Source organism: Ornithorhynchus anatinus, chromosome 5, assembly GCF_004115215.2.
Source record: "Ornithorhynchus anatinus isolate Pmale09 chromosome 5, mOrnAna1.pri.v4, whole genome shotgun sequence".
NCBI classification, from domain to species: domain Eukaryota; kingdom Metazoa; phylum Chordata; class Mammalia; order Monotremata; family Ornithorhynchidae; genus Ornithorhynchus; species Ornithorhynchus anatinus.
The window spans coordinates 50164781-50179247 of NC_041732.1; the positions used below are offsets into that span (position 1 = coordinate 50164781).

The 14467-nt window shown below is 41.9% G+C and overlaps 1 protein-coding gene across 3 annotated transcripts in view; it reads right to left on the bottom strand.

Annotated features, from left to right (window-relative positions):
- TLN2 (talin 2) overlaps positions 1-14467 on the bottom strand; it is a 488673-nt gene that overhangs the window by 75943 nt on the left and 398263 nt on the right. For all 3 annotated transcript variants that reach the window (XM_029064739.2, XM_029064741.2, XM_029064740.2), the window contains 3 exons: positions 6082-6228; positions 3537-3638; positions 24-143 (listed from right to left, as the gene is read on the bottom strand). In XM_029064739.2, coding sequence (XP_028920572.1) covers positions 24-143; positions 3537-3638; positions 6082-6228 — 369 coding nt within the window. The remainder of the gene's footprint in view (positions 1-23; positions 144-3536; positions 3639-6081; positions 6229-14467) is intronic.

Below are 14467 nucleotides of genomic sequence, written 5' to 3' on the forward strand. Positions count from 1 at the left end.
AAAGAGGTCTTAAGATGGCAGACCTCCTCTGGTTCAGCTGTAGCTGCTGCCATTCGGCCCTGGAGAGCCAAATGCCCATAGTCACTGGTCATTTGTGATGCAAGTCCTCCCAACTCCTCCGGGTTAGTAACCGACTTAGTCATCTGGAAAAAGAAAACAAGCAAGACACACACAAACACACACAAAAAAAGGCATGAGAATAACTTGTTAAGAGTCTAGAAGCCAACTGTTTTCTTTAACTCTCTGAGTGCCAACTTGAAAGCTTACAATTTCCAGACCAAATTGTGCAAGCCAAACCCAGGCAAACATGCTTTATTAAAGCCACGGCCCTGGCAGCCCAGGATGCTGTTAGGCACCGTAGCTGATCTCCTCTCAGGCCAGCAGGCCCGGACGGTGCTGCACAGGTAACATGCTCAGCTTCTAGACAGTGCAAAGACAAGAGGACGGGCCGGGTGCTTTCCCCAGACCGACTGAGCAGTGTTTAAGGGCTTGGGAGAGTCCGATCTCTGCCTGTCTTCCTGCAGAGTAACCAGGGTCGAGAGGTGGAAATATTCTCCGGACCCTGGCCGGGCTGGTACTCCCTCATTGGTCGAGATTGAAAAGAACTCACCTAACCCCAGGGCACCTTGCAAACTCCCCCTAGGAAGTCAGATTCCAGCCGAGCCCTTGCCCTTCGAGCTCTGCGGGGCCTTAAAGAAACCGTAGAATAGGTAAGCTAGGATGGCGTGGTCCTGGCTCAAGACTCTGGGCCAGGGGAATCGTGCTGACTGTGGCACCACTGTGATACATCATATAGAGGTGGACGTCCTACAGTCGACACTACAACTCCACATACATGCCTCTCTTCCTCAGCTTCCAAGGCCCCCGGGTGTCTTCCTGTAGAAGCGAGAATCGGTTCAGCTGAGTTGTGGGTCTTCCCCACATTGGAGCCTAGGGTGCTCATTCCCAGAGGAGAGGGTCAGCCCAGTCTGGGTTTTATATCACTGTAGCCCACCAGGAGATGGGATGGGGTGTCAGGACATGGGACACTGACTCCTGTATCAGACATCATATGGGATTTAGAGAAAATGATAGTAATAAGGCCAAGGAAAAGAGCACATCAACTGAGTGTTTGAGGTGAAGAAAATGGATGGACAGCTCTGTTGCTAGCACCAAGAGAATGGACCAATTAGAATAATCCAGTTTCTTCCAAGAATTCACAGTTCAGTTTAATGCAGCCCCAAATGAGCACATTTCACCTTTTGCATCCAGGAGATTCATGATTTTTCCTTCAAATCCCTGTGCTTGTAGAAAACATTTGCCTGGTAAAATGAATTTCTTCCCTTTTCTTCCAGGCAAAAAATACAATTTTAACACTACTACCCAAAAAGGTGACTGTTTGCTGTTATTCTTGATGGCAATAAATAAAAGTTGTCATTTCCTCCCTATCCCACCCCCGGCCCCGACATTTTTTGAAACATCGTTGGTTTCTTTCAGAAAAAAGAGCATGAGAGAACACTCCAGTTACGCTCTAAACACACTGCATTCATTTACCCAAGCATTATCGCAAGATTTCAGTCCAATGATGGGGGCTCAGCCACACTTACTCTGTTATCACATGGAAATGGACATTCCTTTTCTGAATTAGGCCCAAAAGCAATGGGGGTAGCTGGAGAATTACCCAAATGCCAAGTTGTAGCATAATGCAGGTTGGGCAGGACCCAAAACATACCAGAGACTTCTCACCAATTGAAAGGATATGCTTTTCTAGTCTCCAAAGAGATTAAGCCCAAGGTTTGGGATTGCTCTCAATGATTCAGTGTCAAGGGTCTATAGGTCAGCCCAGCACTTAGCTTGTGGAGATTTTTCAGCAGGGCTGAGGGGCCCACTAGAGCCATTTCCAACCTTTACCTCTAGTCCACTGACCTCAGCAGTGAGTCTCAGGAGAACAGCTTGACTTTGCTTACATTACATTCAATTAAACATTTCACATGAGAATTATTGCTTTCACCCTGTCTCCCCAACTTTTCCTGCTGCGTTAGGGTGAGCTACTTCCCTCTCCTTTTTAATAGGGGCCATGGGATTGTCTTAAAAGGCTCTGTCAATAAACTTCATGCAGAGTTCCAACTCAATTTTGTGTTCCATGGGGAAAGGTATTCTCGATCCTAGCTCAGCCTCTAGTGGACAAAAGTCCACACGACAAAATGCTTTAAGACAGCTGGCAAAGTCTGATGACAGAGTGGTCCAAGTATTAATAATGATGATTGTGGTTTTTGTTATAGTGTTTTCTCTCTTACAAGCACTGAAGTGTTGGGGTAGACACAAGGTGATCACGTCGGACCCGGACTCACAATGAGGCTCTCACTCTGTGTGTACCAGAGAGAACAAGATCTTGGCCTCTGACCCACAGGGTTTTTCCCGAGAAAGGACTAGAGGTACAATGTTTGTTTAGGGGACCTGCTGCAAGCTTACGGCCAATTCCTCTATTTCCCCTAAAAGTAATTTTTTTTAAATGTCTGTCTCCCCCTCTGGACTGTGAGTTCCTTAAGGACAGGGAACTTGTCTACCAATGGGGCTGGGTCTAATCCGGCTCCACAACTTGTCTATGTGACCTTGGGCAAGTCACTTCACTTTTCTGTGCCTCAGTTACGTCATCTGTAAAATGGAGATTATGACCGTGAGCCCTTATGTGGGACAGGGACTATGTCTAACCTGATTATCTTGTATCTAACTCAGTGCTTAGTTCAGTGCCTGAGAAACAGTAAGCGCTAAACAAATACCATTAAAAAAAACCCAACAAAACTCTAGGGTATTGTTCTTTCCCAAATGTCTTGCACAGTGCTCAGCACACAGTAAGGACTCAATAAATACCAGATTGATTGATATCGATCAACACCATTTTTTTACGCATCACCCTATCTACGTCTCTTGACTTCCCTTAGTCTCTCTTTTTCCTTAACTCCTTCTTGTATGACTTTTCCTAGGATCTCTTTTTTCAGGAGGCATCAGTTTTGGAGGAGGGATCCTGCACTAGTGATGCTGCTGCATTAGGCAAGCTGGGGGCAACAATGGATGGGACTCCTACAGTAAAAACATCATGGTCTAGTGGATGGAGCACAGGCTTAGGAGGTAGAAGGACCTGGTTCTAATCCCACCTCCACCACCTGTCTGCTGTGTAACCTTAGGCAAGTCACTTAACTTCTCTCTGCTGCAGTTCCCACATCTGTAAAATGGGGATTAAGACTGTGAACCTCATGTGGGACAGGGACTCTGTTCAACTTAGTTAGATTGTATCTACCCCAGTACTTAGGAAAGTACCTAAAATGCCTAGCACAGAGTAAGCGCTTAACAAATACTATAAAAAAGAAGAGAAGTCTGCAACTACATCCTTAGGCTTCCTCTGCCCCCTGGGATGGAATGGAATGGCATGTGACTTGCAGCATAATGCATGGAATCCATGCCATTCTGGCACAGAACGTGACTTTCCTCAGTGGCGGAAAGTGGGATCAAAATGGCAACGTTAGTTGAGACCAGTTTCTTCTGTCCATCTCCCTTACCATTTCTTGTGCTGTTACAGCAATGGCTTTGGAATATTTAACCACGGTAGTCTGATAGTCAACAAATGTTCCCTTGGGCTCTGGAGGTGTGCCTTCATCCAGCTGGGGACAGAGGAAAAGAATGGAAGTCACTGGGGGGTTGAAGAAGATATGAAAAGAAAAACTGTTCACAAAACATTTAACAAAATGTGAGGAAATCCATTAAAATGCTAAGTAATAAAGTATGCTCTCCTCAAAACTCTACAGTAGTTTCCCATTTCTCTCTGCACTGAGCAGACACTCCTGGCACTCGCTCCTCTAGACTGTAAGCTGATTGTGGCTAATAAACATATCTACCAAACCTACTGATTTGTACTCTCCCAAGTGCTTAGCACAGTGCCCTATGCACAATCAGCATTCAATAAATATCTTTGATGATGAAGAGAGACATTCACTCATAAACATCTCAGGCTGCCTAAAGACAGAGGGAAGAGATTGCATGAACAAGCAAAACTGTCACAACCAGATTTATGTTATGTACATAGAGTCTGTGGTACTGAAGTTTAGTTTGTTCCCACAGTCAGATGTAAAGCAATGTATGGAGGGGGGAAAAAAGGGGCAACAGGCATAAATGATTACCTGGGATTAATTATAAAAGTTTCAAGGACACTGCAAATAACTGTAATACGACACGGGTTACCACCAATACTGATGACAAATTGATTGAGACAAAATTACAAATTCTGAAGATAAAACAATATAACTTTGCAATGGTTTTGCTACCCAGAAAATGGGACTGTTTCGCAATTTGCTCTCCCTCAGATTCAAGGCGAAGACTAAAAACACAGGTTGCATGCTAAAACTCTTTGCACTAAGAATTAAGGTTAAAAAACAAAAGTAGACTTCTTTTACACCTCTTATTTAGTCAGGTTCTCCCTACACTGTAAGCTCTTTTTGGGCAAGGAATATGTCTGTTATATTGTACTCTCCCAAGTGCTTAGTAGAGTGCTCTGCAGACATTAAGTGCTCAATAAATATGATTGACTGATTGACAGAGAACTTTCAGGTTGATGATTCTCAGTGAATATTGGTTACATATTAGAAAATAGAAGTGGACCAAAAAAATATAATGTGGACTTTCTAGAACAGGCATCCAATTTTCATGAATAAAAACGACAAAAAGTATTCTTGAACCATATACAATCCAATTAGTTGCTAAGGCTTAATTAGGTTACAGAATCACAGGACAGTAGAGTGTCCTGTATTCACTGCAATATCATTTCTTCTAGTTTGTTACCTTCTTCTAAACAATGCTATACTATTAACAATTCAAGGTTCTCAGTTACAAAAACTTATTGACAAAAAGTCTGTTTTCTTATTCCTTGTCTCTCAGGAACTTAAAGTACTTTGAAATACATTAGTTATCATCTGAATCCTCACTTTTTAAAGTGCAGAATCTTCACATTTGCACATATTGAACTAAGATGAAAAACCTTTTATCTTGGTATTGTTAAGTAGCTTGTGAAGACAAGAGGACTATTCAACTAGGAAAGGCTGTGGAAAATTTTCAATTATTTTGGTCTGGAAAAGGGAGCTCTCTGGGTGGTACACACACTGTCAGACAAAGGAAGAAAAGATATATTTCCATTTTCTTTTATCAATAATCTGTACTATAACATCCAATGCCCTCCCAAGGTACATCCCACAGCATGTTCTTAGCCTTGCAGCCAAATGTACTTGAGCACCCTATCTCTTTGTAAACTGAGTACACTTACTGGCTGGCTTTTGGGGAGAAGGTTATATTCAATTTTTCTCAAGCTGAACAAATGGAAGTCTGAGAAACAACCGTGGGAAGGTAATCCAAGGCTCTGATTGGAAACATATGTTCCAGGACTCTCGATGGAATCCTAATATCCCAGTGGAAGTTAACTATTTTATCTGGAACATGTGAAATACTGCATAATGTTTGAGGATAATTATTCTCATTATTGAGCTATCTAGTTTCAAGCTACACTCATTTCCTGGTTTGACAAACCAATCTATGCTAAATCAGCAATTAAAGCCTGTTCATCATCCTTAAAACCATATTATAGCCCTCCAATAGAAAATTCCAGAAAGGGTTAAGATAGGCTTGTATGAATAATTTCTTAGTTGTGGGATTGTAGACTGGCCAGGAGTTGTAAAATGGGGATACGATCCCAGTCCTTCGTATTTCTCAAGATCTTGAGCCCCATTTGGAAGAGAGGTACTGGATCCATTTTTTTGCATCTACCCTAGCATATGGGGCAGTGCTTTAACCCACAGTAAGCATTTAATAACTCCTCTAGACTGTATATTCCTTGTGGGCATGGAACATGTCTACCAAATCTACTATATTTTAATCTCCCAAGCACTCAGAACAGTCTTCTGCATCCAGTAAGCATTCAATGAATACCAATGACTGACTGATTGATTAATCAACAGTTCACCAAAAATAGAAAGGGCTCTACCATGCTCTAAAAGGGCAACTAAACAGGAAACAAAAATCAAGACGCTCAAACAAGTTGGTAGGTTGTCTGTGATTCACCTTGCTCATGGCTTCTGCAATGGCATCTACCATTCCGCCCACCATGCCTACTTCACTGGCAGCTTCATTCAGGGTGACCATAATGTCATCCACAGCCTCCTTCATCAACTGGGCGGCCTCAGTGATGGCATCGTGGGTGTGCTGGGCCTAAAAGGAAGAGCAGAAAAGAGAGGGTATTAATAATAATAATAGTAATGATGTTATTTGTTAAGCACTCACTATGTGCCAAACACTATTCTAAGCACTGGGGTAGATACCAGGTCATCAGGTTGCCCCACAAGGGGCTCACAGTCTTAATCCCCATTTTAAAGATGAGCTAACTGAGGCACAGAGAAGTGAAGTGGCTTGCCCAAGGTCACACAGTAGACAAGTAGCGGAGCCGGGATTAGAACTCATGTCCTCTGACTCCCAAGCCCGTGCTCTTTCCACTAAGTCACATTGTCTAGTCACCTCTGGGGCTGAGAAAAATATCTGAGCTCATATTCCATTGTCATTTTGTTAGGGAAAACCTCAGGGCCACTGCAGATCCCATGCCAAACTCACAGAATGTAATGGGCTTGTAAGTAGAAATGTAATTGATCCAGCCCGTTCCCCATGATAATACTCTACACCCCTAACTAGCAAGGGGGTAGAATTATTCTCTTCATCTGCCACAGAGAGATATTAAATTTGCTCACTTCCCATTTTAGAGAGATATAATGAGGTTGACAGGTAATGTTTACAGTACAGAAGTACAGGAAAGCTACTAGTATTAATACAACTTTTAGTCTCCTGGAAAATCAACCGTAGCAAGAATTAGAATTCTAACAGCATTTAGAACAGTGTTTGATGCATTGTAAGTGCCTAGCAAATACCACAATAACAATGAACTGAAAGGGTGAGGGGTTTTTTTGTTTTCTTTCTTTTTATAAACATACAATTTATCCAACCAGGATTCACTAGATTAGAAACAAAATATTCTCTTAGTGATCAACTTGGAGCAATTAGAAAGTCATCATCTGGCCCATCATTTTATCATCCAACAAACCTCTCAATTAACTGTGTCCATTATCAGTAAAATTGACAAAGGAGATAGAAAGGCCATAGTACTTGTACCAGAGGAAGTACGCAGGAAGAAACGATCAACTGGCTCAGGAAACAACTGATTAAATTATGAGAGGGAGAACAAGTGATATTGGATGACAATGAAAATGGCTGTCATGGAGGGCAACCATCAAATTGTTGGTCCAAGTCCTCTTTGGTGAGCTCTGAGTCAACCAACGGTATTTACTGAGCACTGGACTAAGCATGGAAGAGAACAGTAAAGACAGAATACTAAATTGGATGATCCAATCACCAAGAGAAATGGTGTGCGCTTCTGAAACATGAGATATATGTCTATAGATTTATCTGTCATATACCCACCCCAGTGCTTAGTACAGTGCCTGGCACATAGTAAGTGCTTAACAAATACCATAATAATTATATATATATATGTATATACACACACACACACACATATATATATATATGCATATATATATACACACACAATGCTATATATCCTATACATACACACACACACACATACATCCTATATAGAAATTGGTAGATATATGCCTGTAAATGTGCAGATAAATTACTTTACTTTGTTAAACCTAATGTTAAAATCAAATTAAAATATATTACAGTACAGTATTCTAAGCACCAAATTCCTAAAGCACTGCTTTAGCACATCAAACAAAATGAAAGCCTATGGTGAGTTTGGAAGTAGGTGTGATATTAGTGGTCCCAAAGAGGGCTGGAGTGAGTGTGACCCTCTTAATCAACAGTAAGAGAAGAAAGCAAAGCAGAGGACTGGGCTGAGCACCAGCTAAATTTAGAACATTTAAGTATAAGTTCATGGCAACAGTAAGTGCTCAGTAAATAAGATCAAATGAATAAACAGGAAAATACGAAACAGAGAAATTTGAAAACCTGAAAGGCAATTCTGCTTTTATTTCAGAAAAGAAAAAAGGCAGAAATGCTCCATTTTCAAAGGCTGCAACTTGTGATAAGGAGGACAAGACTCTAATGGTGAAAATCTGGGTGAGCCCTGGATCAGAGATTTGGACCAAATAATTATTGCAGAGAGAAGCTTGTGACAGTTCCCAGCAAGTCATAGGAGCCAGTGAGGAGAAATGATATCCACCAGATCAAGATGACATACACACAACACCCACATAAAGAAAACACTGAATTTTATCTATGTTTGAAAAAGACCTAAACGGTACTTTCATTAAAAAAATGCAGAAGGTTACAAAAAAACAATATAATAGCATTTTTTGACCCACGTTATATATGTAACTTCAGTTGAACTATCGGATTCTTAATTTGGTGTGGAGGAGGAGGATACTTTTCCAGAGGAGAAGTCCTTTTCACAGAATGACTAAAGTGCAATTAAGCCTATTTGACAATAAATGACAAAATGAAAATAATAATAATAATAATAATCATGGTATTTGTTAAGTGCTTACTATGTGCCAAGCACTGTTCTAAGCACTGGGGTAGTTAAAAGGTAATGAGATTATCCCACGTGGGGCTCACGATCCTAATCCCCATTTTACAGATGCAGGAACTGAGGCACAGAGAGGTTAAGTGACTTGCCGAAGGTCACACAGCAGACAAGTGGTGGAGCGGGGATTAGAACCCATGTCCTCTGACTCCCAAGCCCATGCCGTTTCCACTATGCCATCATATGCTACATGAATGTGCTGATAAACATTAAGATTCAGAAGATAGGGTAAGCAAAAAAGCACAAAAGCAAAAATTATGATGATTCCAGTTAAGTAGGTCAACACACTGGATTGTTAAACTAAATGGATCTCCCATTTAGGAAGTACAGGAACTCTGTCTACAAATATCCAGAGACGGTACTTTGGCCACGTCCCGGAAGATGACAACTTTTGGGATTTCTAGTATGCTAGGGGAAATCAGATCTACAAACAGAATGATGAAATGATTTGACCAGGGATTCGAAAATGTTGTCATTTTAAGGCTAGGGCAAAGACTGAGCTCTTAGGAGGTTGGGGGATGGAAAACGTCTGTGCTATTAATTTTATTTATTATGATGTAAGAAGATGACAGCCATCACAGACTTCTGGCATAGACCTCCTCTTGAGACTCACTGACCAATAAATGAGGCCATCTGTGTTCATTCAGCAACACAGCCATAAGCAGAAGAGCTGAATGCAAACAGCTAGAAAGATCACTGTAACTGCTGAGCAGAACAAGGTCTTAGCCTCTTCCTATGGGGCACTGAAAGGGAACCTTGACAGGGAGACCACAGTGATCAATTCCAGGATTTACCCGACAATGGAAAAAGTGATCCAACAGACTTAAGCATAAGATATCCTTCTACTTAAAACAATAACCTCCATCTGGTCCACTGCTACACTCTTGTATGCAACAGCTCTGGTTTCAGGGAATTCTCGGTTAAGCCCAGAAGAAAAACCCACGGTTAGCACCGATTAAGTTTTTGTAAAGGGCAAAATTTTTCAACACCGCTAATAGAAACCCAAAGACAGACCAATGTTTAAAAGACCTCGTACCCAAGTCAAATCCATATGACCAAGAGGAAGTGCTGACTGAGGTGGCAGAAGCTGGAATGTTCGAGATCTGGGTTTCATCCTTGGCAATCCCCATTAGAACCAAAGATAGAACTCTTGACAGTATGAGATGGATTTGCAAATAATCATGTGCCTTATTTTATGGCTAAGACAAAAAGAGCTATTAGATTCGACAGAGATTTTATAGACAGTGAGGGATGGAGGTGGGTATTCAACTCAAGACTTCCACTTGGGCTTAATTTACTGAAAGCTGGCCTTAACAATGGCACAGCTCACTGAAAAGGCTGAAGGAGAATGCCTCTGTGGTCAATGCCACACAAAAAATAATAAGGTGCTTGAATAACTTGAAACAAAAAGGAGAAATAATTCTGAAATGCAGTTATTAAATGAGCTGGCTCTTTGAATTTTTCTTACCCACTAAATGATTGACAAGTTACCAGAAATGGCATGCCTTCTTCAGCTGTGACAAGTGATGAGATCTAAAATCTGTAGATTAGTAGGTGTCTATTCCAGAAACACTTCTGCCTTTCAAAGTACACAAAATCCCTTTGGGATTCTGATGGGGAAATGGCTAATTTAGAGTTGATTTTAATATGAACTAAGTCAAGTAGCTCTGAAAGGAATACGCGATTGAATGTACTGTGACTATGGAAATTTAATGTGAAATATTTTTGAGTGTTTCACCTGAGGGAAAGTACCAGTTAACATGCAAACCCTCAGGTAACTGGGAAAGGAAGAGTTTTAATATTTGATTTTCCTCATTTTCTGAATCCAAACAAATGTGTGCAATAACCCAAAATGGCCCTGCTGAATCAGAACGCACATTTTAAAATCATGATACATACTTACAAAATCACTTGCTTTCCCAGAGATCCAAAGGTAGCACTGGATGGCTAAAGTTTTACAGCCTGCAAATTAAACACCCATACAAACCCAGGCCACTCCCATCAAAGAACAGCACAGAGGCAGGAGCATTAGTGTGGCATGGTAGCACTAGGAGACTAACATGGAGAGTGTATGCTTATTCCAGGCATTGCATTCTGAAAACTTTCAGTGTAGCAAACAAGGCCATGGAAGCCATTATTTCAAATCTAAACAGATTGTGGATGTGTTATATTCTCCTTATTCTTTCCACAATAGTGGAAAAAATGCATTTCCTCTTTTTAAGAGAATGCTACATGACTTCAGTTTACAGCTGAACAAGGGCTTGGGTCGTCTATAACAATCCTTCTATCTGTTTCAACCAAGTTGCTTGGAATACCCAGATTCCCATATGACAAATACATACGAAAACAGAGAAATGGGCAGAAGTTTGGGCAAAAAAGGTAAATTTAAGCTTAGAGCAGACACAAATATCAGCATTTCTGAGGAACTGCGGTCTAAGTTGCAGAAAACCGTTTTAGTTTGTGACTCCCATTTCCCCGATACAAGACAAATTGTGCTGACTGATTCCTTTTATAAGAAACAAGAAGCTTAGGTATGTGGCCTAGGAGAAATAGCACACGATTGGGAGTTGAAGCCCCGAGTTCTTGTCCCAAGTCCTCTATTGGCCTGCTGTGTGACCTTGAGCAAGTCAGTAAACCTCTATGGGCTTTTTTCCTCATCTGTAAAAAGGGGATAAGTCAGCTTGTGAGTCCTGGGTGGGACAGCAACTTTATCTGATCTCATAATCTTGTATATGCCCCAGCACTCAGTGTTTCATAAATACCTCTTTATTATTAGTTTCTCCAAGTCAATGGGACTCTCTAATGTCTTGGGAGAAAAATCTCCCTGCCAGAATGCTCCTCTTAAGCTGAAGTCATCCATTTGATTGCTCAAATGCTACCTGAAAAGGCAGGATAGGAGATATGCTCTGACCTAGTGGGAACAGTTAAGTTGCTGAGAGGTGTGAGAAGCAGCGTGGCCTAATAGAGTATGAGCCTGGGAGTCAGAAGGACCCGGGTTCTAATCCTGACTCTGCCACTTATCTTCTGTGTGACCTTGGGCAAGTCATTTTAACTTCTCTGTGCCTCAGTTACCCCATTTGAAAAATGGGGATTAATCAATCAGTTGTATTTATTGCATGCTTACTATGTGCAGAGCATTATACTAAGCACTTGGGAACAGTACAACAGACCCATTCCCTGCCCACAACAACCTTACAGTCTAGGGGGGAGACAGACATTAATATGAATAAATTACAGATGTGCAAATAAGTGCTGTGGGGTTGGGAGGGGGGATGAATGAAAGGAACATGTCAGGGCAGTGCAGAAGGGAGTGGAGGAAAAGAGGGCTTAATCCAGGAAAACTTCTTGACGGAGATATGCTTTATGCCTTCAATAAGCTTAGAAGGGGAGGGGGGTAAGACTTTGAAGGGGGATTGAGTCTGTGAGCCCCATTTGGGACATGGATTGTGTCCAACTTGATTAGCTTGTATCTACCTCTATGCTTAGTACAGTGCCTGGCACATAGTAAACGCTTAAACAAATACCATTAAAAAAATGTGACTACGGGTTGGATTTGAATGTTACACTTTTAATAGTCGACTGGCTCTGCCACTTGCCTTCTGTGTGCCCTTGGGCAAAGTACCTAATTTCTCTGGGCCTATATTTCCTTACCTATAAAAATGGGAAGAAGATACCTGTCTGCCTCCGCTTTAAACTGTGATCCCAATTTGCTGCTAAGACCGTGCCCATGCTACTTACTCTGTAGCTATTCCAGCACCTACTATAGTGCTAGGCCCATAGTAAATGCTTAACAAATACTACAATCATTAATATTAGCACACCAACATACTCTTAGGATGACGGTCATTTCATCCAGCCCAGACACTCATGAACACTGAAACCCTAACCTATCACCATGATGTGAGGGGAGATAAGAAGAACCTGACTTTCTATCATCTCTCTCAGTTGGCTTGAAATTTCCCCTCTCTTCTGGGGAAACAATACCTAGTGTTCTGAGCAAGAAAACATATGATGTAAAAATGATGACATCTTCAACTTGACACTGATATACACAGTATGAAGTCCTGCTTCAAGGCCATTTCTTTATGGGCAGTAACTTGTATCAAGCATGCCCCTTAATCCTCCTCTGACATGGGTTCCGTCTTGGTCAGTGTTGGCTCTGTATCGTATAACGATGCTTCAGTTGTAGTACTAGACTCAGTGAGATCGAACACAAACAACCGGCATGGACACTCTTCAAGGATGGGAGAATGGGAGGAATGGCATCATGGATAGAGCACAGGCCAGGGAGTCAGAAAGTCATGTGTTCTAATTCTGGCTCTGTCACCTGTCTGCAGTCATTGGGCAAGTCATTTCACTTCTCTGGGTCACAGTTACCTCATCTGCAAAACAGCTGAAACCATGAGCCCCATGTGGGATAGGGACTGTGCCCATCCTGATTTGCCTGTATCCACCTCAGCACTTTATACAGTGCCTGGCACATAGTAAGCACTTAAATACCACTATTCTTCTTCTTCTTCCTCTTGAGGTCATCTGCTAATCCTTTCGGTTCTGCTGATGAGCCTTGGGTGAAGTCTGTTGCAAACTCCCATAACTGCACAAATCAGAGAACAGTCATCCAATGTCTGTGCTAAGAGCTCCAAGTAATATTCCAGTAAGTATTTTCCCAATCTACAAGCTTCCCTGCCAAGCTCTGCCAACTGTGAAACAGGAAATGCTCCTCAACTGTAGGGAAATGCTAGTCATGATCCAGATATGATAAGGACTGTGTGACCTCTAGACAGCTATTTGGGGAGCTGGACAAGCATTCCCTGCTGAAATGGAGTGGAACTGTAGGTTCATTCATTCAATCGCATTTATTGAGCACTTACTGTGTGCAGAGCACTGTACTAAGCTCTTGGCAAGTACAATTTGGCAGAATTGTAGATGGATTATGGTTCCTTTCTCTTGAATCCTGTTTGCGCTTCCATTGGAAAATATTTAAAATGTTAACTGATGCCCTACCTCATTCATTCATTCATATTTATTGAGAGCTTACTGTGTGCTGTGCACTGTACTAAGCGCTTGAGAGAGGACAATACAATAGTATGCAGACAAATTACCTGCCCACAGCAAGTTTACAGTCTAGAGAGGGGGAGACAGACATTAAAATAAATTACAGATATGTACATAGTGCTATGGGACTGGGACAGGAGATGAATGAAGGGAGCAAGTCAGGGAGATGTAGAATAGAGTGGGAGAAGAGGAAGGAGGGCTTAGTCAGGGAAGGCCTCTTGGAGGAGATGTGCCTTCCATAAGGCTTTGAAGGACGGGTGGGAGAATAACCGTCTGCTGGATTTGAGAAGGGAGGGCGTTCCAGGCCAGAGGCAGGACGTGGGCTAGGGTCAATGGCAAGATAGATTACTAGACAGAGGCACAGTAAGAAAGTTAGCATTAAAGGAGTCAACTGTGTGGGCTGAGTTGTAGTGGGAGAGTAGCAAAGTAAGGTAGGAGGGGGCAAGGTGATTTGAGTGCTTTAGAGCCAATGGTGAGGGGCTTTTATTCATTCATTCAATAGTATTTATTGAGCGCTTACTATGTGCAGAGCACTGTACTAAGCACTTGGGATGAACAAGTCGGCAACAGATAGAGACAGTCCCTGCCGTTTGACGGGCTTACAGTCTAATCGGGGGAGATGGACAGACAAGAACAATGGCAATCAATAGAGTCGAGGGGAAGAGCATCTCGTAAAAACAATGGCAACTAAATAGAATCAAGGCGATGTACAATTCATTAACAAAATAAATAGGGTAACGAAAATATATACAGTTGAGTGGACGAGTACAGTGCTGTGGGGATGGGAAGGGAGAGGTA